At 40.7% G+C, this 23,374-nt stretch overlaps 1 protein-coding gene across 1 annotated transcript in view; it reads right to left on the bottom strand.

The window, feature by feature from the left end:
• Window positions 1–890: 890 nt before the first annotated feature.
• Window positions 891–23,374, bottom strand: part of si:dkey-91m11.5 (PH_BCR_vertebrate and RhoGAP_Bcr domain-containing protein) — a 31,652-nt gene continuing 9,168 nt past the window's right edge. The window contains 22 exon segments of the mRNA XM_054610622.1: window positions 891–2,322; window positions 2,408–2,567; window positions 3,486–3,591; window positions 3,703–3,837; window positions 3,953–4,092; window positions 4,432–4,541; window positions 4,714–4,773; window positions 7,703–7,834; window positions 8,055–8,152; window positions 8,558–8,632; window positions 8,742–8,846; window positions 8,950–9,025; window positions 9,199–9,318; window positions 9,606–9,771; window positions 10,107–10,228; window positions 12,899–13,039; window positions 13,144–13,196; window positions 13,302–13,362; window positions 13,576–13,683; window positions 14,706–14,891; window positions 16,262–16,366; window positions 18,003–18,184. Coding sequence (XP_054466597.1) covers window positions 2,233–2,322; window positions 2,408–2,567; window positions 3,486–3,591; window positions 3,703–3,837; window positions 3,953–4,092; window positions 4,432–4,541; window positions 4,714–4,773; window positions 7,703–7,834; window positions 8,055–8,152; window positions 8,558–8,632; window positions 8,742–8,846; window positions 8,950–9,025; window positions 9,199–9,318; window positions 9,606–9,771; window positions 10,107–10,228; window positions 12,899–13,039; window positions 13,144–13,196; window positions 13,302–13,362; window positions 13,576–13,683; window positions 14,706–14,891; window positions 16,262–16,366; window positions 18,003–18,184 — 2,531 coding nt within the window. The 3' untranslated portion in view covers window positions 891–2,232.

Below are 23,374 nucleotides of genomic sequence, written 5' to 3' on the forward strand. Positions count from 1 at the left end.
GTCTCTTTGCAGTCAGTTCATTTACCCCAGCTGTCAAAGCTAAAGGCTGCTAATGCTATCGGTGGGCTAACACTGTTAGCACAGCCGGCAAAGAGACAGCAAGAAGAGAACAGATCCTTACCCGAGTCTCTCCTGATGCTGTTCGTTTGATACGATGACAAATGTTCATTCTGCAGGTTGTAACAGCTCGTTAAGCCACAACTTAGTTGGCAGCAGCCGGATGATCCCCTCTCTCTCTCTCTCTCTCTCTCTCTCTCTCTCTCTCTCTCTCTCTCTGTCTCCCCCTCCTCTGGTTGCATCATCTCAGCATCACCCTCTGTACAAGGGGTGGGGGTGTGTGTGGTGGGGACACTTCACTGCCCACAGGACGTCTCAATATCCAGTGGGTCGTTTTTTGTGTGTTAAAAAATGACAAAAGTCAACTCACACAATCTGCAATCAGAGTAGAGCTGGTGGGAACACATTGACCCAAGTTAATCAGTAGTTTACTCATTAGTATCTGCAGATAAGATGAGCTACATCGTCACAATAACACTAAAATATCAAACACCTTAAATATTATAAGACTACTAAATCACATTCCGTTATTTTTTTGTTTTGGTGGTTGCTTAACGATAACAATTTGAAAGTAAATTTACCTTTAATGAACTATTATATTAATGGAAATGTCTGCAGAGGACATACCCAGTGATCCTGGACCAACAAAGCCCAGTCCCATTTAATGTGTGTTTGCTTTTTAATTTACAGGCTCATCACTGTCCTCTCCAGTCCTGCACTGAACCACCTGCATGACATCTCATCTTAATATTTACTAAAGGGTGGGTCAGAAATGAAATCTGATTACGTTTTATCTCATGCTTAGAAAGTTGACATTGCAAGAATAATGTTGCCAAGTTTTTTTATTTACATCAATCATACACACAAGACCCGCTAGTCTCATCCTTAAGAACCTCTAATAGTTATTGCTTATTTTACATAAATCACAAGCCTTTAGGGTTACAGTTTGTGCTAACAAGTGTTTGAATACTTGCAGTGATTTGGAAAAGAATAATGCAAGAACACAGTGTATTTTCAGTAAGTTATACCAGTTATGTGGATGATAAACCTATTAATAAGCCAGGAGACGTGGATATGAGTGAATCGCTGGGAACATTTAGTGTTTGAGATTATCTCCAGGTGCTCTCATTTCTACAGCAGTGTGGTTTGGTCCTATATAGGTAGACTACAGTGAAGGAATGCAGGAAGCAACACATATAAATCAACAGAATAAATCAAATCAGAAAACAACGTGGACACAAAACATATGAAATATGGACAAAAGACAACTGTAAAATTAAAAATGACACACAGCACAGTATACATTCCATAGATCAGGCCGCGCCTTTTGCCTGGAATGATTTGCCTTTTACTTCTCTGTACCACGTCCAAAATAAATCACACATATCTACATAAAAAGTTGGTTTGGGCACCGCAGGGAGATCCTGTGGACTGAATAAGGTCACTATACAAATAGTATAGCACAGATACTGCCGCACCTTAAATGGTTTGATCAACATGCCTGCATGTTGCTGTGTGTGAACTACAGTTTTTCAGTCTCAAATTTTTAAAGATTCTGTACAAAATTAAGAGTGTGTGTAAACATATGGGTAAATGAAATGTTCTGTTGGCCATCAGCAGGGAAACATTGGCACAGGTGAGCTTTCAAACAACTCAAAAACATTTCTGGGAAAAAAAACATTATGTATAGACATGAAAATATATGTCCAGTCATCCGACCATTCATCCACGGAGATAAATCTTACAGTATATCTTACTACAGCAGAAATCCCTCTCTGTGAATATGGAGCTCATGTGCACAGTGACAGAACAGGGCAGTGGACAAATATCCAAGTACAGTAAATAACGCCTCTTGAAATTTAAATTAAATTAAAAAAGGAATGATATATTTTGTACATACATCATGTAGGGTCGTCTTTAACTGACACAGCAGGCAAGCTTATAAGCAAACAGAACGCTCACGCTCTCTGTCATCACATCTCCAAAAGACATGGCTTTGGTCGTGGTGGCTGTTTTCTAGTTTACAATGTGTGTTGATGGTTCCACCTAGTGGCTAAAATAAGCATCCTCAGTAAACCAGTCAGCCATGGCTGCTCAGCAGCGTCCAGCTCATTGAGCAGCAGACATTCTGCCTCTGAATCCGAACATTTTTCAGACAAGTGCATGATGTTCCTGTTATACTTCAGTGGAGAAGAGAAGGCTTTGACGTTTGCTGTCGGGGGTAGGAATGCCCTCCAGCTGAAGGAAGTAGAGAAGGACTTGAACCTACGGACACAGAAAAAAAGGTGTGATCAGACCCGCAGTCCAAATGTCACTATGTCACTTATCAATATCCTGACGCTGGTTGTACCTGAGACATGACCTCTAGAGACCAGCTGTCGTTCATGGAGATCGGCTGTGAGCTGTTTGAGATTTTGCTGTCTTTTTCGGAGGGCCGCAGCAAAGTGGGGCCGAAAACGGTGGCCAGATTGTGCAGAGACATCTTGTTGATGCACTCGTTTTCAGCCACCCTGTAAGAACAAAGAAAAAAATTACTCAGTTATGTATCAAAAGTTAGCTTACATCATATCAGACTAAATCAGGCTTTATCAGTGTGTATTAAATTGATCAAGTGTGAAATATATTGCCCAGGAATGAAACTTTTCATCTATCCCATGAAGAATGTTTAATATATTTTTTTAGAAGTTGCACAGACTTGCCTTTAATGCATTTATATGGAAGCCCAGAGAAGCAAGTGAGAAAAATTCTGGTGATCCATTTTCTTTGACTGATCTTTATAGTTTTCTCTCCCGTGTTTTCCCAAATCATTTGTTATTGTTCCTTATTTTTATTCTTTTTAATATATATATATATATATATATATATATATATATATATATATATATACACACACACACACACACACACACACACACAACATGGGATAGTGTTGCACTCTTGTGGCCCAAAATCAGTATTACAAGAACAAACACTTAAAATGATCGACTGCTAAACCTTTTTTTTTCACCGATGAAAATTTCAAAAAGTAATTTAGAAAAAAACCTCCTTTTACAGCAGAGAATTTAAATTTATATCACACCTAGAAAATGGATCTCCAGAATTTTTTTCCCAGTTGCCTCTCAGGACCTCCGTTTATGAATTTGTTTTGGAAGGTTTTCAAATAATAATATTACAACCACCCATTACTTTTGGTTACCCTTTACAACTAATAATGTTCTATCTATAGATACTTAAAAGATCCCAACCCAAACAGTACGTATTTATTTCATCACTGCTGAACACTAAATCAACTATAACATACTGGTTTCACCTCTCATCACACTGAAAAATTCGAAAAAAAACAAGTAACAGACATGCACACTGACCTACAACTGATACACACTGATACACGCTAGCTCAAATAATGTAATATTTGTGGGGTCTTTTACCTTTTAAGGTGGTCGAGCACGAAGAGGAAGGTCACCAGGTTGGCCTCTGGTAGAGACAGCAGCAGGTTGAGCATGCAGCTCTCCTTGGCCACACAGTCAGACAGAGCTGCAAGGCGAAAGTGCACAGAATGAATGTGCTGGTTTCACAACTCGCAACTGCATTTACACCTTCATGATCACAGAAAGATTATGCCAAAATAAAGACGTGGTGACTGACCGATGCCTCCAGCAAAGTTGGGGTACAAGTCATCAGTGAAAAGAGGCTCCGGGAGCTCACGGAAATACAGCTTCAGTGTTCCAGCGATGGCGTTTACGTCCATCTCCCTCATCATGACCGACACGTCTCTGTTGTCTGCAGGGGAAGACGACACCACAGTTACTAAACACCAAAAAATACAAGCTGCACAGTGAACGAGTTAGTACGACTCAGTCCTGCAGAGCTCGACAAGAAATCAAACTGAACTCACTGGAATCGAATGCAGCCTTCAACGCCTGGATGTCAGTTGCGACTCCAGACACTCTGTAGATTCCAACCTCGTCCATCCCTCGTCGCTCAATCTCCTCCACACACTGTCTCACAATGAGGGGGACCTTGGAGCGTTCTCGTCTGGTGAGGAAGACATAGTCACACAGGAACAAGTTTTTAACAAAAAATCAACGCATCACATTAATGCTGTAAACACAAGAGGCCGGGGTTGAAAGAAGTACCATGTCACCACATGGAGTATAGTGAGTACTAATGCTTTTCAAAAGATCACATTTCTGTTTATTCTCAGCAGACTAGGTTCTCTTTTTCATTCATTGAAAAATCTGATTTCTTTCACAAAAACTAAAATAATTTAATATATTGTAAAAAGGAGCACATATTTGTTGACTCATAAGTTATGAGTTGCATAAAATATAAACAATGGGAATACGGGGACGACACAAACACATATCGACTCACTTAGTTACTACGTTGATCTTCACTCCAAAGACGCCGGACTGTTTCCGTGAAGGCATCCTCTTTAAACTGAACTCTCTGCTGGTGAACTTCATCGAAAGCTTCACCTCAATCTGAAACAAGTTAGGAAACCAGTCATTTTGGACACCTATAACAGCAGCACGTTTTCAAAGAAGTGGAAAGTGGTGCAAAAAACCCCGGAAAATCAGAAGCTAAGTGTTATAATCAAGCTTTCATTCAACTTTCCTCTTTTTACTAGGTTGCTAAAAAAAACAAAAAACTTACCCCATTCATGGTGATGACTCCCCTCTGCCAGTCTTTATTTTGCAATGTCTGAGGATCCAGCTGAAAAAAAGAAACAACATTGTTTATTTCAAGTTTCACTTCACATTTAATTATTTAGATTCTCTTCAGAATTAAAAAACAGGAAATACGGTACCAGGTGATGATGAGTACTACCTGCTCAATGACTTCACTCAGCCTTACATAAACATAAACTCCATATGGCCAGGTGGTGTCAGTGATCTATTTTAGTCACCTGTCTAATACCAAATCTGACAGCCTGTATTAACAGCGATCAGGCATGAGTAATGTAATAACATCCTGTCCGACTGCTAAGCACTGAGCCTGTCCAAGATGGCAGATGTTCCTTCACCCAGGAAACCATAACATCTCACTCAGATAATCCTTTGTTCAGTGAAAATATATATTTTTTACGTAATACTTTTAATCAAAAATAATAAAAGAAAAAGAAGCACAGGCGGTACAGTGCTAGTTTCTCAAACTCAAAAGGGATGAATCCAAACAGAAATACAACAAAGTGTACAAATAAAATAATATTACAAATAATATTAAATATCACCAGAAAATGAGAGAAAGCAAAAACAAGTATGTCCATAAATGTAGGTTCCAGAGGCTTCTTTTACAACAACATCCCATGTAGGTTTGTCCACGGCTCATTCTCCATATCTTTACCTTTGGTCCGATCAGACTGCTGCGGACTCGGTCCCACAGTCGGGCCCCCGTACACGAGGATTTCCTTTGATCCGTGTCTCCCTCTTCCTCTACACCGCTACAGACCTGATCCTCTCTCTCCTCCTCATTAGGATTACTCTCACTCATTCTTTCCTGCATGAACCTTTCTCAACTCTAAAATGTTACCGTCACCGGTTAAAGGCAAACAAACAAAGAAACCAGCGCTGTTCCACAGACAGCACTACTTTCTAAACCACGTCACAAACAAGAGCAGCAGGTCTTTGATCCAGATCACATCGCCTTGAAGAATCTTGAAGATCTTCTTTGATGCGGTCCAGCTGAATCTTCACAAAAACTCTCTGTCATCTTCAGGTCTTGGTATTGTTATGCTCCAAATCCTTTCATTCCTCTGGGAGTCAGAAGGGAACAAAGCCACGCAGCCGGCCGTCCACGCTTGCCTATGTGTTGTACTTCCCAGATGGATTTGGAGGATTAACTCCTGAGAATCCCCTCCTACCCTCATTACCAACATGACCACGCCTGCCGCTGTGATGACAGGCTGGTGATATAGCATCTCAGGTAGCCTAAACAAGATCCTCTCTGGCCAACTACTGATTAGCAACCTTATACATCAGACTCATCTCCCCAACATTAATATATTGTATCAAAATCCAACATACAACAATCATCATTTCTTTTCCTACAGAGCGGGTCTTAATATCCTGCCTCAGCTAAAACATTCAAATTCTCATGGATATGAAATGCTAAAAATGGTAATACAGGTTAATCAGTATTATTTGTTAAAAGGCTCAAGTTATATTTATATGTATATATATATATATATTATATATATATATATATTTTTTTCTTTAATAATCTTTATATTTTCTTTTTTATTAATATTAATTTTCAATTAATTTTCTTTTTAAAGATTTTTTTTCTGTTGTTTTTCTTTTTCCATTGATACATTTATTAACTTATTACTATATATATATATATATATATATATATATATATATATATATATATATATATAAATAACTTGAGCCTTTTAACAAATAATACTGATTAACCTGTATTACCATTTTTAGCATTTCATATTTCATGTGTGTGTACGTTTGTCATGTTTTGTGCATATGAGGTTATACACAAAATCAAAATAATTTTTTGTGTCATATTGTTAACTTTGGTCTCCATACCATTGATGTAGACACCAACAAAGCAAGAGGAAAGGCCAACATGACACCACAGGTCATGAAAGTGATTTAAGTACCTGACAGGTGTCCTTTCTCCAGGCTGTTGGCTCCTGAACAACATTGCAAGTATCTGGCTGAGCCTCAACAGAGTTTTCACCCACCTGTCCAGCAAGGAAATCCCTTCACTGGCTGATCAAAGAGCGCTCTGTCTCTCTCGCTGTCATACTCTGGAGCCGTGCCAACGGCTACATTTGGTCAACCCAAAGACTAATCCGCCCTCAGTCACAACCCGCTAACAGGGGTCAACATGAAGTGACCTACTGGCAAACTAATGGCTTACTTCTAGTTAGACAGCTAAGGGCCTCCTCGGGCAGGATTAGCCCCCCCCAAAAAACTGCTGCAGTCAGCAGTGCAAATGAGATACCACTATAGAGTACTGGAATCATGTGAGTGAGCATGCTCACTCCACATAGGCAACAATTGTTTTTCTACACATGTGAGTGGAACTATATAATTTTGGATTAATACTAAATCTGTAAATATTGATTTTTAGTTCATTTTTCCGCTGTTGCAAAATGGGATACAGTATGATGTATAAGAGGCAAATATTTAGTATATAATGCCAGAATGCCAGACAGCAACTACAAGGTAATGTACCTTACCTTTCCGTGACTGGCATTAAAAGGAATAGTTTGTCATTTTGGGAGTACACTTTTTATTATCAAATATGAAGCTACAACTACAGCCAGACATGATACAAGTCTGAGGTATGAAGTTATTTCTTTCCACCAGAAACCACTGAAAAGTTTATTATTTAAAATGTCCCACTCAGTACATACACCATCTTGATAATATTTTTTCAAAATCAACTTTAAAAAACACTCACTAGTATGTTTTTTTTATGTTCTGATGTTAAAAACTAAGTTGTTTTATAATATTTTCTTACTCTCTGTTATTGATTTTGGTTTGGACCTTAAGAATCTAGTACTGGGAAGGCTAACAAAAATGTGGTAACCCATACCCATCTGATCCTCTCAGGTATTTACCAAACACAAAGGCAATTATTTGCCACCCGACCCTGGTCTACCCTTATTCGTCCGTACCTTTATTTGTCCTTTGGCCATGATCTTGTCTGTGATCTCTCCATCCTCTTTGCTCTGCCTGGTTTTGTTGCAGCACTTCTCATAGCAGAGCAGCCTCAACGTTTGAGAGCCCTCCAGTTCAATCTCAAACTCCTTGCACAGACACAGAGCAAAAAAACATGTTACTCTAGGTTTCAGCCCAGCGCACAACAACGTACTTTTATTCTATCCACTGAACAGTTTTTCTGACGATTCACATACTTTTTCAAAACTGAAATGCTTGATTTTCAAACAGTTATGTATCAGGGAAACACGGTCTTAAAGAAGGTGGATCTCACTCATTAACTTTCTCCGCTCTGATTTGCTCTCTCACCTCGTTCCAGTTGGGCTCTGTAGAGTCTCTGTACACGCGTGTTTTGGCTTTGTTGACAAAGTAGCCGAAGGAATCCACCTCCAGAGAGCAGTAAAGGTCTAGTGGGCACAAAAAGAAGTAGTTTGAATAGTTGAATCAAAATCAAACTAAAACCTAAAGATTCACATCAATCTACTCTCTGTCTGGTGTCATTACAGTTACTGTCTCGGTACCTGAAGAAACAGCAAAGAGGAGTGTGTTCCCTGACTATTACCTGACTACCTTTTGTGACAGAGAGCAAAACGTTTGAGCAGGCAGTGATTTGAGACATATTTGAGGCTGCTTGTACACAGTGTTCCTGGCTAATCCCACTTGTTCCAATGCAGCTGTCCACCCAGCTGACAGCCACAGAGGAGGGGGGGGGGTATGGCAGATGACACAGAGGATGATGAGACATCGCATGCAACCTCTATAATTATCAGTGAGATGACTGCCAGTCAAAAACAGGAGGATAACCAACTTACTTAAGCTGTGTTTCAGCCCTGACGCAGAGTGGACGATGACATTTAGGAAGCCGTACAAACCAGGAGATTCATCATCTGCGGAGGGGAGCGTTCAGATCATGAGGATTAAGATAATAATACAGAACTGTAAGTATATTAAAATGTACATTAAACCCTAAAAAGTACAATGCATTGTGAACCCTACCTTCCTTATTCATGGTCATTGGAATCGTGTGAACAGTCTGCAGTTTCACACATGAGTTAGTTAGCATCTGCAGCTCCAGAGAGGTCAGAGAGGAGCTTTTAAAGCCTGCAGGACACAGTGAAGGTGAATGCAAGTCACACCAATATGTTACTTAAACTGTTATAATAATACTTTTGTGTCTCTTATAGAAAGTGCCGGGTTAACTCACACTTCTTCTGCTGCTCACGAACGATCTCCCTCCACTCGGCACGTTCATAGTCAGAAGAGATGAGAAACGTGAAACCCTGAAAGAAATAAAAGGCATGATATATTGGATTTTGTATTGCACTCATGCTGTAACAGCAGAGGGCGCCAGAAACCATGTTAAGAAGTTGTTTATTGACAGTGCAAGATATTCATGATGATGTTTAGCATGATTTTTTTTTGCAATGAACCTTCTTTAGGACTCCTGACTCACCTTTCCGTTTCGGTTGGCCACTCTGAACGCCATGTTGGGCGACATGAGAAGCAGCAGAGACTCCTGCTCTGAAAGCTTCTTCCTCAGTCGCTCGATGGCCTTTGGTCCTTTGGTGGTTCTCTACAGATTACCAGTACCAGGTTTAAAATGATGCAGGACATGCTGTCTAGACATTTGTTGTATTTACATGTGCTTATAAGTTCCTCATTGTATTTTAGTTTTGTCTAAAGAGCTGTCATTGTTCTGGTGTTTCTACAGTGCAGCAAATTTCCCCGCTGCGGGACTAATAAAGGATTATCTTATCTTATCTAATATCCCCAATAAACCAATGTCTCATAAACGACACATTTCCTTGTATTTACAGGGTTTAGTTTCTGTAGGTGTATTTAATATCTGTGTATCCTCACCTTCTCTCTTTGGATGTCGTTCTTGATCTGGGAGATTTTGATCTTCAAGGCGTCGATCTCCTCATCCTGGACCAGTGGGATGGGGGTGGACTCACAATCCTCAATGGTCTGGAAAGTCAGGTCCGCCAGTGGGATGTACCACTTACAGTCATACTGTTGCCCTTTTCTGTTGGAGCACAAAATGTGTGTATAATGACCTCATTTTTTCTTCACCCAGCAATTGCCCAACTCTCTCACCAGAATGTTTTTTTAAGCAGCGTGAAACCAACAGTACAAACAGCCACAAGCTTGAACACTGTTGGTGAAATTATAGCATTTAACTCCAGCAGCAACCGCTGGTGGGTCAAAATGAAACTGTTCCATTTCCAGCAAAGCAGAATTTGCTTTAAACACGTTTAATGTCTGTCTGGGTGGAGTGACTCTCATTCCCTAACAGGGATTTTTGAACCAGTTGATCTTCCTGGTCCCATAGCCTCGGGCTGGACGCTGACCCAGACTTACCCTGCGGCCTGTTTCTTCAGCTTGGTGCAGAGCAGCAGGTCGGTGAAGAGGAAGACGTGACGGAGTTTCCTGGAACCTTCGACCAGCTCCACCATGAAGCAATCCCTCAGCAGCTGACGGTTCTACCAACAGGAAATGAGAAATCCCATGTTTACACTTACAGTACATAACTCTCTTTTTTCTCAAATACACCCCCAATAATCTAAATAATTAGTAAACTAATGAAACTGTGAGTGAGAATTAAGGTGCTTTCAACAACTATTTCACTGCGCAAAAAGCTGCAATACTAAGAACTGCTGAAAGTACAGTATCTAATTTAAGGTTTCTATTGATGCTCAGTTTAAACTGCTTTAATTTGGGGTTCACAAACAATGATTTTGTGCTGATGTTTTTGTACGTGCTTATAATTACTGTACACATTATTGTGCTGTCCGATGAATGCCACCAAACCTCAAGGCGGATGTAAACACAATAACCGAAACAATAAATCATTTGTGACGAGTCCAAAACAAGGCCAAAAATGTATACAGCATGTTTCTTCAACCACCAGCATCGTCCTAAGCGATCCGTCCAGCCCGCGATAGAAACATGTGATGACATGAGCTGTTCCTGCAGCAGCGTGCATCTAAATTCCCCATCAGCCTTATGACCTCTGGGCTGAGGCTGTATACAGTGACACTGCCCATGTGAGGCTTAACCATCCCACACCAACCACAGTCTGACGAAAACGAGGAAATCACTGCAGCATGGCTTTCCTATTCTGTTTTCAGGCACACAGTTCAGTGCAGGCTGGTTACAGGCCTGTTATGAAGCCCCCTCAAACATGTAAAGCACTGTCCTGGTTTCAAAAACCAGGGTGACATTCGCTTATTATGTCGTGACACCAACACGACCGCAAACAGTCAATAATCCAATGGAAAAACCAGAACTGTAATTGCACAGTGCTATAGCCCTCCTGGCACTGGAATCTGCTTCTGTTTTTATTGTGCACTATAATGAGAAGTTGAGCAGCGAGGCATGTACAAGAGGTGGAGCAAAACAAAGTCGTGAGTTTAAATGGTAACGGTAATTATGGTGCGAAAGATCAACAATGGGTACAAAGTTATTTGACAGCTGAATCCCAACAATCTCGTATTTTAAACCGGTGACTGAACTGTCATTTGCTGGCTTGTTATCTGTCAATCTCCTTGTGGGACTTCCGACTTCCTCGACTCTACACAGAAGAATGTTCCCAAGAACTTTCATTTGGTTTAATATCCCACCCAGGTGGGTCAGGCCAGTTCCCAGAAAAAACAGAGGAAGTTCTCATTCAGGTCATTTGAATCAGAGCCCTTAGATGCGTGGTGTGTGTGTGTGTGTGCGTGTGTGTGTGTGTGTGTGGTTCAGGAAGCACGGCTAAATCGGTACACACCCAGTACAGAAGGCTGGTTAGACAGTTAAGTTGATAAGGAGCACTGCAGGTCATTTCTGGGAAGGAGAGTAGACCGTGGCAGGGAAGGATGGGAGTGATCGACGGGTTTTCCTGGTTTGAGACATGGAGACCCCTTGCCCCCAGTGTTTACAGGCTTTTGTCACGAGCTTCCTCTATTGTGGACTTCCTTCAGAGCGAAAGCAGACAGGCCAAGATGAGTCAGCAACGACCTGACTCACAATCCGGTTTTATTGCAGCTTCCAGACACCTTGTGCTCAGAGCTTTTTACTGTCAGACAAGACATGACGGAAATTGCGGGGGCAGATATGTTCCTAGATTCCTCATTACTGCGGTATCGGTGAGTAGAATCAAGTTAGGGAAAGTGTCCTAAAATACTGTACAGTGTTCATTTTGGGACAAAATTCAAACCTCAAATCAATATAATCAAGTGTTCTGCGAACCAAGAACTTTGGTAACATATTATCGCATAAAATGAAGCCCAATACCCTTTACAAATTACAGCCACAATAGCGGCATGGCTTTATGGATGGCAATGTCTGTCTGTCAGTTGGTCCATCACTTTGGTCAAGACTGAAATACCTCAAAAACTATTGGATGGATTCCCATTACATATTCATCAGCCTCAGCTGTACTTTGTGTTTAGTTCTAATTAGCAGAGTGTAGCATGCTAACACACTAAGCTTGTGGCAATAGTAAGCATTATAACTGCTAAACAACAGCATGTTAGCATTGTCAGAGTGAGTGTGTTACCATAAAGAAGTCAGCATTTAGTCACTAGCATGACCGTGGACTCCAAGTTCAATAATTTTGCATATAGTATATCTGTGAAACAACGTTCGAAAGCAAGCTAGATTCTCCCCTAAATGTTGTACGATGAAATAATGTTGCGCCTGAGAGTTAGCACACCACCAGAAATGGGTGTAAGTGAATGAAGCATATACTGGACAAATAAAAAAAACATATAAAGTAAAAGCAGGAGTGGCCCTGGGAGTCAATATTGTCGTGCCAAGGCCTCGTCATTGTGCCACCACGACATTCAAACCACTGACTCGGTCCTTGGAAAACGTAATAAGCGCTCCACAAAGAGAACAAGTGCTCCACAAAGGGAATAATCTGTACCTCTTAATTTGTCCTTCTCTACTCAAGCCCTAAGTGCATATTAACAACCTGGCCTACATTCATCAAAATAAATTGATGGAATGACCCTTTATGATTTATCTACAAAGAACATATTGTATATGTAATTAGGATTCAGCTCGCTTAAGCACATTTATTAAAAGGAGGATTTATTTATCCTTCTGCAGTCAGAATCATTAGCATAACCCTGAGTTGATGAAGGGACTCAGCTCTCCATACTGACCTCTCCCTTCTTAACTGTCATGGACTGTCTGCGTGGGGTGATCTCTTCATTTATACTGGACAGGAAGTTCTGAGAGATGCGCAGGGCGTCCTGTAGCAGCGGATAGTCCGGGTGGCTGGAGGGCGTGTGCTTCAGGAGGTCCTAGAATGGAAAAAAAACAAATGATGACACATTGAATCCCCCCCATACTCTCCTAAGGGCTGATGAGATGTTGCTCCAGATTCGTGTTCGGCGGATCGACTTACATGCAGAACGAGTGTGCTGCGCGTCACTCTGTCCACGGGTTTGTAGAGAAGAGCTGTGGAGGAGGCAGAGTCAGCTCAACAGGCCAAGTCACAGCTCAACTACTTATAGCAATATTGATTTATGTGTAGGCTGGCCATTCATTTCACTCAGTACTCACTCTCCAGTGAATTTTTAGCCGACTGGTCTTTGCAGTCCTTTGTGCTTTTGACCTTGAGATTCTGGCAGGAAGATAACACCAGAGGGAATGGTGAGAAGAAATTCCCTCATTAAATCACTTCCCCCCACAGTGCAATTAAAACAATCAGCATTGTTGTTAAGAGCTGCGTGCCTGTTACACCGCGAGGACTGCTGAAAACTGCCCTGTCATCACTTGTCCCCGGCAGCTGTGCAACATCAAATACGTGCCTGCTGCGCGTGGCGTGATTACATACCTCAGATATCTCTGCAAACTGAGCATTTGCCTGGCAGCATTTGTCCGCCGTTTCCACAGCAACCTTGTAGTTATCCACAAAGGCCCGGTATACTCCAAGCTGGCTTGCCTACAGGGCACAAGTAGAGCACAGATTAGATTCCTCCTTAACAGAGAAGGAAGATTTAAGTATGTGACTGCCACTGGGTACTTAGCTGTGTCACTGTATGCTGTGCTCAGGCACGAGTTGGCATAACAGTATTACAGGAGGTTTTAATGCAAATGTGTGTGATTCAATGTTTTCTCACATGACTATATGCAAATCCATGTATAAATGTTTGTTGGCAAACACTGAGGTAGCTGTTATTCAGCGACCTCCTATAGAGCGTTTTGTTCTTGTTTACTGCCTATAATGTGGTGAATGAAGGCTTTTATCTGGCCGGGGGATGACTCCAGTCAGTCTACTCACATGTGCACTGCAAGATCCACGGAGCATTACTAACAGCCAAATACTCCCACCTTTTCCCCCTGAAAGTCTCCCCTCTTTAAACTATCATTAATGATCAAGGCTTGACATTTAAAGCATGCTATAATTAGTTTCTGAAAGTTACTGACTAGACGAATGGTGGTCTGTTTGATCAAAATCCAATATACAATTTGGTGCTGTGAGGGTTCATGTTATTTGATCCAAAGGAGGGTTTAAATCAGCTGGAGTGACTGCCATACTGTAATTAACTTTGTGCGGTAACTACGCACCCATACTGCATTTAAACAACTATTCAAAGCTTTTCAATTCAAACAAATATCGCAACATTTCACTCATATCAACATCATGTACCACTGATATCAGACTTCCTTGTTTTCTCTCTTTGCAACAATTCACTGCAGCGTTCAAGATAGGTCAAAATAAGTGGAAAAGCAGGTTTTTGTTGCTTTGGCTTTGAAACATTGTCAGAACATGTTTTCCTTCAACCATAATAAATCTTAAAGACATTTGTCATCAGGCATTGCTGAATATATTTTGTGTTAATATAATTGCACAATATTAATGTATTTTCACCATCAATGATTATGTTGACACACGTATTCAACTTGAACATATTTGTTCCCTTGGTTGTCCAACTGAAGCTAACCAGTATATCATCACCATACCAGTTTCTGGAAGAGGTCGCCCACACACTGCTGGTGGTCCCAGTCCTGGACTCGGGGCAGCAGAGCGTCATAGAAGTCCTTGTGGATCTCATGAAGCTCTGGCACTTTGAAGAAGATGGTCTCTGTCTGCTGGATGGTCAGCATCGGTTGGGATGTTGTGGCTGCAGCCCTCAGAGGCTTCATGGGCTGGATAAATAATAACAGTCCAAATGTATGAAACAGTTACTAAATGTACTGTATGAAGCAATAAACAAATGAGGTTTTTAAGGATTATCTTCAACATAAAAGCCCATGCCAGTGAGAGGAAATAATAGCACAATTACATTTTTTGTAATGATAGTGTCTTTGTAGACTGAAGATTTTTCAACAAACACAGTCAACGGTTAAAAGACACATTTAGAATTTAGAAGATCTGCTCAAACAAGCCTTATGCATTACCCCAATCATTAAAAAAAGAACAATACTTGTTTTTGCATGTAACAAGTTAAAGCCAAGCCTTAACTCTGAGCAGTGGCCACTGTAACTACAAGTGGTATATAAAATGGTAAATGCAAAAATGCAGTGTAACACACTGTTGCCATAGCAGAGAGGCAAAGGCTATTAAAAAAGTTAGCTAACATTAGCTAACATGAGCAATTGTGTATTAAATAGGGTGCGTTTTATCACTTATAAATTCATCTTTTCATTTGTAAGACAAGGAAAGTGTTATTTGTTCCGTCTAAGGTTAGATAGTTTCACTAAATGACTCAGTTATGTCAGTTAAACAGCAATATCTAGCAAAGTTTTGCAAACATTAGTTAGCTAACATAAGCTTTTGTTTATTAATTTAAGCAAAAAAGGTTTTTTATTAGTTATAAATATGTTTGTTTTTTCTTAGAGGAAGAACGTGTTATTTCTTATTTCAAAAGTTAAATAGTTCACAAACTGACTCAGTAATGTCAGTTTATCAGCAATAGCATAAACTGTATTTTATCTATAAAGAGTTTGATCATATTAGCTTACATTTGCTAACATAAGCTATTACTTATTGGACAAACATTGTAGCCACATGTTTTGTAGTATGACAAGTATTGCTGTAGCCTTAGGGTTTTTAATTGAGCAAGGCAGGGCGTGTTTATATCACCTATGACTTCATCTGTTTATCTGCAAGAGGAAGAACATGTAATTTATTCTTTCAAAAGTTAGATGGTTTCACTAACCGACTGAGTAATGTCAGGTACACAGCCCTGTTTAGATAAGGGTTGCTATTAACGTTAGCCAACAAGCTACATAAACCAGACCCACACTGTGGCCCGTTGTTGTGTTAAACTAAGCAACAAGTTTGTTTTATCATCTATGAATGAAACCTAAACTTCTGAGAGGAAGAGGTGTTATTTCTTCTTTCAAAAGTTTTAATAATAAATAAAGGAGCACACATACAAGCATTTAAAAAACTATATAATTTAAGATGCTAGATACGTATGTCACAAGGTTTGTTTAATGCTGTAAAGTACTCTACACTAAGGGTCAACCAACTCAGGAAATGATTGTGTGAGTGTGTTATAAGCTTCACATACTATCAGCAGGGCCTCCAGGTGGCTGAGATACATCTCCTCACTGGCCAGGATTCCTGACAGAACCCACTTTCTCATCTCCAGCCCCTTCTCCTGATCCAACTCCACCTGATACAAACATTGCAGAAAGAGAAAACATATTTTTCAAATATGAAGAGAAGACATTCTCCAACAAAAAAGACTAATGATAACGTTAATGGGTTTGATCTTTAATAAACTACCCCACACACCTCTGCAAACCCCTGGCTGCAGATATTGTTGTCGTGGGATTATGGACAGACCAGATTTGATTAAACTCTGTAGGAGTTTTACATTCCAAGAGGCCTGCACCAGAGACTCCTAGCATCTTAAGGAAGACAAATGTGTTTCTAGTCCAGCAGTTGTTACTCCTAAACAGGTCAAAGCCATCAGTCATCATGGTGCCGGCTATCATGTTGTGTAGGAGGCTCACTCAAGCATTGAGAGGTGCTGTATCCAGCTCGGCCATTACAATAGCTAGTTTTTTTTTAAAACACTACATGCATGGCCCCCCCACCCTCATGATTTCGGCTTTGAAGACCACCAAAAGCACACACCAGAGGATAAGAATAACACAGATAGGACAGGAACAGAGAAGAGGGGGAGGGGAGCTGCGTCTCTTTTAAACATCTGTTCGCCCACAGTATGTTTGCAGAGCGTGTATGGTGTTCATCAGCGATGCCCGGTTTCATTCTGAAAGCACTCACATCTGGGAGCTGTACCGTCAACTATAAATTTCATTGTGTGCCTCTGGATGCCTCAGCTGACTAAATGCCTGGCTGAAGGGCAATTCTTCCGTAGTTTTTATGATGGGTCGTTCACTGATTTTACACGCGAAGTTCAGTTAACTCGTTATACAGAGCACTTCTCAACCTGTAAAGAGAAGTTGTATAGCGCCTTAAATGGCTCTGGGGGAGAAAATAACCCTAATTATGTCATCATTTGAGGAAGCGTCATTCTAAATCACTAAAGTCACACTGTATTTGCTCTGCTTTGTGCATGATTTACTTGGTCAGAAAGATGTCAACCTAGGAAATGTCTAGTCAAGTGTTAGCCTTTTGAAAACTGATTCATTTTGGCAACTATAAACAGTAGGACTGGCATAACTTATTAGTAATCATTTTGAAAGATTTTTTTTAATAAACAATTAAAACAACTGTTAAGGAGACTGGCAGCCAGTGCATGGTTACATTACTGACCTCCTGTCAGATTTAGCAAGAGATCTAGTGTTTAGTTTAAAAGCACAAAACATGGAAGTGTAAAACAACACAAATACAGAATGGGGTTTGTAGTATCTCCAGGACTTTTATGTACACGCAGCACCACTACACAGGAGCAGAATAAGTTCAAGCAATATCCTCTGTGCAACAGGAAGAACAGGAATTATAGGAAATGCCGTAACACTTTGCATTAAGCAAGCGACAAAGGTGACAAATATCTTCTCATTTTAATAATTACATTGAAAAATTAAAATGAACTTCACCTGAAAAACTTGTTGGCTTTAACATAATATCTGCTTTTGTTTTAAGCAAGAATGATGGGTTAGAGTTGGTACTTTTACACCATAATAGCAACTTCTCTTCAACAGAAAGAGAAGCCAGCGCTGCTCAAAGAGTTGAATGGTGCGTGGAGAGAGGACAGTGAAGGACAGTGCAGGGAACAGAAAGATGAAGGGGCAGCACTGCGAGCTGTGACGGGTTGGTGGGAGTTGACCCAGTAACATTACCGACAGCGTTGACTCCAGAGAGCCGGAGGACTGGGTGTCTCGGCTGCTCCGACTCTTGGAGCGGAGCCGTGGCGAGGTGGACGGGGATCCGGTGAAGGACAGAGGGTCGTGTCGAGGCTGGTGCTCCTCCGAGTGCTCCAGATCGTAGCCATATGACGGAGGGGTCTCATTGTAGGGAGCCTCTGCAAGAGACAAAGGACAATAGTCACATGGGGCGTCATGAAACTGTTAAGCTGTGTAGTAAACACGGAGAAACATCATGGGGAAATACAGCAAACTGAAACATCATTTACAGTTGGTATTCTAACACCATGTCAGTACAGATTAAAAGTAGATTGGGCTATTAAAGCTATTTAGGAACTGATTGAAATATACTGACATTCATGGTTAATAGCTTTAATATTTCAGTTGATATCATGTTTGCATGGGACATCACCCTAAATAAACACTGTGTTCATGTACAAGCCACCAAGAGCGAAAGGAACAAGGAGGCAACAGTTCATTTTGTTAATCCGTCACATGACTGAATCGCATTAAATTGTTGTTGCTGCTATTTTGTCCAGCTCGTGTATATTAAGCATGAAAACAAAAAGATTCTCAGATTGAAAAAGGACATAAATGTCTAACATGTATTGTTAGTTGACAATAAACACCAAGCAGCATGCTGTCTTTTACGGCCATTTGTCTTTATATGAAATCCTCTTTTAACCTTCAGAAACCTGTGCCAGCCACCGAGGGCTCGTGCCAGGCAACTGGATAAGCCTGGGAAACTGCGGGGGCAACACACGTACTCTGCTCATGCCAGCCTTGTTGTGCAGCATGTCTCCTTCAGCATCCGAGAGAATCTGAAAGGCGCTGCTGTAGCCTGGTATAATATTCACTTTGTGGGTCCACAAGTCAAAGAAGAACAGTTCTTCCGGAAAAAATGAAAGATGGCAGAAAAGATGCTCATTCTGGGACTAGAAACCCACATGTTTTGCACCATGCTGACAGGGAGAATGTGCCAGAAACAAGACAGAAATACATGTTGTGCTTGTCATCCCTGTGATTTCTGACTTTAAGGAGATCTACAGGCTTTGTATCTTGTAATTACTGTCAGCCACCCCTGACTCACCACCACCTATCATCATTATCATCATTGTTGTTTGCAAGGATGTGGCTGATGAAGAATAGCCATCTCCAAGAGCAGTCATAAACAATAAGACAGACTTGTCTAGGAATTAGGAGTAAGGTATGTAAAGATAAGAGGCTTAAAAAACTGGTTCCTCCTCGGCTTGAAAACAGGATGGAGAGGATTCCGGAAACCGGGGGAGGATAAAGCCGAGTCACCCTGGAGAGGCCTGAAAAGACAGGCGAACTGACAGGGTGACATCCACAGAGGGCCGTGACAAAGGAGTCAAACAAACACACTGGGCCCAGCAGAAAGGCAGCGTGCTCAATCGACTGTTTGAGGAAGAGACCACTGCAGGACAAACAGCTCCAGAGCACAGGGGAAGTCTGTGTGAAAAGGCCACTCTGTGTTCCAGTGAGATTATACATCAGCCCCGGCACTGGATGAATAACACATCCTCTCTCAGGCAGCGGCCTCAGACACACAAACTATCTCCTTCCAGGAAAAAAAGAAACAGTCAGAGCTTGGAAAAACACTACTAAACAAGAATAAGTTAAGAGGAGGATTTACAAACGTGTTCTTAAGCCTTAAAACACAGAGCCGTTTGTGTCTTTTGTGGGAACGTGTTTTTTAAATGCACAGGGCTCGTTTGGCAGCGCCAAAGTGTGAGAAAGTGGACGTCACAATAGAGCCTCAGTGAGCAGCGATGTCCTAGCGATCACAAGGGCCGCGACTGAGGAAGTGTCCAGGCAAGTCTGCCCGGAAAATTCAGCAATTCATCTGCTTCAGAGCGGAAACAGGCTTTCAGCACAAGGTCGTCTTTTCACAAACAGCTCCCTTTCCCACTCCTGACACACTTGATCAGCTACTGGTCACGGCTATCATATTTACATTCCAGCTTTGCAATTAAAGAGACCACACTTTCAGACAAAAAATTCCAATAAACCACTCTAACTCAAAATGAAAATCTGTTTTACATAAGACACAATTTGTATGCCTGCTTTTTCTCCTCTGTGCTTGTCTCTGTGTAACCTTTTGTCAGGTTCCTTGTTTGTCCTGATTGTGAAAGAGTTTGTGACCTTTTTAACAAGAGCTGAACAAATAACCCGAAGTGGAGCCTGCTCTTTGAAAACCTCAAACCAGTTTGAAGAGATCTATTCACATGCTACTGATGTAGACCAACAACTATAAATGACACAAATACTACAAACATATTTATGTTGATGCATGAAAAATAAAAGCTCAAGCATATAAAAATGTAGATCAGTTTTTTTAAACTGAATTATAAACCATAGAGTAACTTTCACCTAAACTTTGTTATATTTTTGAGCCTTTTAAAATTCAAAAAAGGCCCATTTTATAGATAAATTTAACCATTAAAGCTACTACAAGGAACTTTCATGTTGTGTTGATTTTGGCAGTCCCTCTGGACAAAAGCAGGAATGTTTCCGAGCACTAGATTCCCTTTAGAAAACTACTCATTTTACTGTAGCACGGTCTGACGGTCTTCTCCACTTAGTCCTAGTTCCTCTCTTCCTCTTGCTTCAAAACCTTTTCTATAATACCAGGTATGTATTTCTAGTGGAGAATACTAAGTCCTTTTAATTTATCCAGGGTTTCTTTTGCCTAAAAAATGCAGTGAAGTTTGAAAAGGTTTCGTCTAAAACACATAAGAATGAACCTTACAAAAACCCAACATGTGTAATATTCTTGTAATTTGACAATGTAAACTCTATTATTAAGTCCCCTGTAATTCAAAGGAATATCCCGCCTCCTTCCGATTTCCAGCGGAGGACATGACCTCATTATCTTTGATGGTATCTACGACCTTGTAAACAGATTGAACATCAATCAAAAATGCATTTTTAAATAATATAAATGCCACAATGTCTTATTATTTATCGTATAACACATATGCTGATACAGAAATATCAAAAATATTGATGTGATGAACTGGAATCGGCTGATAATAATGACTAGGCTTTATTATAAAGTCAGTCTTCCATTAGCTCACTTGTTCTGTCCGTCTATGAATGGAACTAACGCTCAATAACACAGTGTCGATACCAGAGGCGGCTCATCAGAAGTCACAGTGAAGAGACAATGTTGTGAATGTTTTTTTGTTTCCACTCTGCAGTGACTGATAAGTGATCATTTACAAAGTATCACACATGAGCAGTTCAGTTCTACAGAATGTATACTCCCTGTGACACACACACACACAAAACGAGCTGCAGCTTAAAATGGTTTCAACTGTGCAATAGAGCTGTAATAAATACATTCTAATGACGTTACATAAGATCGCTGAGCCTGACAGCTGCGGTGGTGAGCTGCGTGGATCAGAGAGAAGCCGATTTTGTTTTGGACTGTCTCCGAACTCGCTAATTCTGTGTTTTTCAAGAATTTAATTTCTCTGTATTCCCGCGTGTCATGGGTTTATATATGTCAGATTAATGCAAATCATCATCAAATAAAAATAAATTAAAAAAGACTACAGTTGGAATCACCTTTTATCCTCTTTTTACACAATGCCTTTTCTTTCCCACACTACCACACCGAACACCATGACTAAAAATATAACTCAAGGATAAATAAAGACTCGGCCAAACAACTGGCTCCTAGCTTTCCAGCCCCGCTTCTGAAGAATCATCAATCATCATGAAACACTTTTCCTTCCTCCGAACAACAGTCATGTTGTTCATGAGAAAAACACAGCGGTTTAATACCGGGGACATGTTGGATGTGCTATTGATGACAAAGCAAAGACGCATTCAAAGCCCTAATCCTAATCCATAGAGATGAACTGCGATAAACAGGCAGAGAGGGAGAGAGACAGATGTGCAGCTGAGACAGAGTCACAGCATCAGAGATTCACAATCAGAGACATAATCATGTGGTCAACAGACAATATCAAAAGAAGAGGGAACTTTCCCCTTGGGACAAAAGACTTTACAAACATTTCTGTTGTATGAGTATGTTTCAGACTGAAAGCTCGTGTTTGTTTTCAAAATTACTGACATCATCACGTGGCATGGACGCAAAAGCTTTGCCTTTTCACTTTACAGCAAGTCCTTAAAATTTGAGGAAGAACAAGAACGACCTTCATTTAACTTATCTGTTAAAAGATTAACAGATAAAATATCAACTCGACTGATGGGAATAAATTCTGACAGCAATCCCCCCCACCAAAAAAAAATCAAAGAGCAAAGAGTGTCTATTGATTTGTCCCAGAGAGTGCTGGAAGTAGAATAGCAGCATCCATAAATCCCCATTTCACCACTGGGAAAAAAGGCCCGGTGGTGCCCAGTGCGGCACTTTGACTGATCACTGATCAGTGTGTTTAAATAGCTCAAAGGGGGACAGACTCCTGCTTGTAATGCTTTTACGAAGAGAAAGAGAATCTGAGCCCACTTATTGTTCCCTACTGTGAACATATTGACCGTATGCATAAAGATCAGTCAGCTGATGGACAGGATTCAGATCACGAGCGGACAGAAATAAACACCATACAGCCAATGTGTTGATCGATCCGGCTCAGAAACGGCTGGAAATTAGATTGAAACATCTATAATTCACCACAGAGCAAAAAGAATAAAAAATTACAATGAAGGACAGTCTTTTCTGTGGCCTCTCTAATGGTTGTATAGATCTGGAGAGAAAGGTTGCACCTTTAAAAAAAAGACGAGAAGATGCCAATGTGAGATGTTGTTAAAAGCTTAGCACCACTTTATGGCTCCAGCAAATGGATTCTCTTGCGGACTGTCGGGTCTCTGGGGAAACAGCGGTGGCGGGGGCAGCAAATAGAGGAAAACTGGTTAACGGGTGGACAGAGTGACCCCGGCCTGTGGCTCCTGTAGTTCTTCTTACTTCATGACTAGTGGAAGGATCTTGATAGATGTATCTGTATTGCACTTCATAGATAATCTTTGGTGGCATTCAGGTCTCCAGATTACAAAGCGTCTACTTGAATCCTACCACTGCTGAGAATGGGCTGTCAGTCTGTCACTGATCTACAGAGTAGCAATCAAATCCCGTCATCATCACGTGATTTTTTTATATGCCAATAAGTGATACTGAGCTATTATGTATTTGAGGAAGTCCATACACTTACAACTTCCATAAAGATTTGCAAGGCACAGATTAAAACAATAAACCAAATCCAAATTGATGTAGCAGAGGCTAAGTTATCTTGGGTCAAGCTCCTGGGCCCTACATTCCCATAATGCTGTTTGTAGATCAGCTTTTCTTTTAACAGAAGAAC

The sequence above is a fragment of the Anoplopoma fimbria genome, chromosome 13 (assembly GCF_027596085.1).
Source record: "Anoplopoma fimbria isolate UVic2021 breed Golden Eagle Sablefish chromosome 13, Afim_UVic_2022, whole genome shotgun sequence".
NCBI classification, from domain to species: Eukaryota; Metazoa; Chordata; class Actinopteri; order Perciformes; family Anoplopomatidae; genus Anoplopoma; species Anoplopoma fimbria.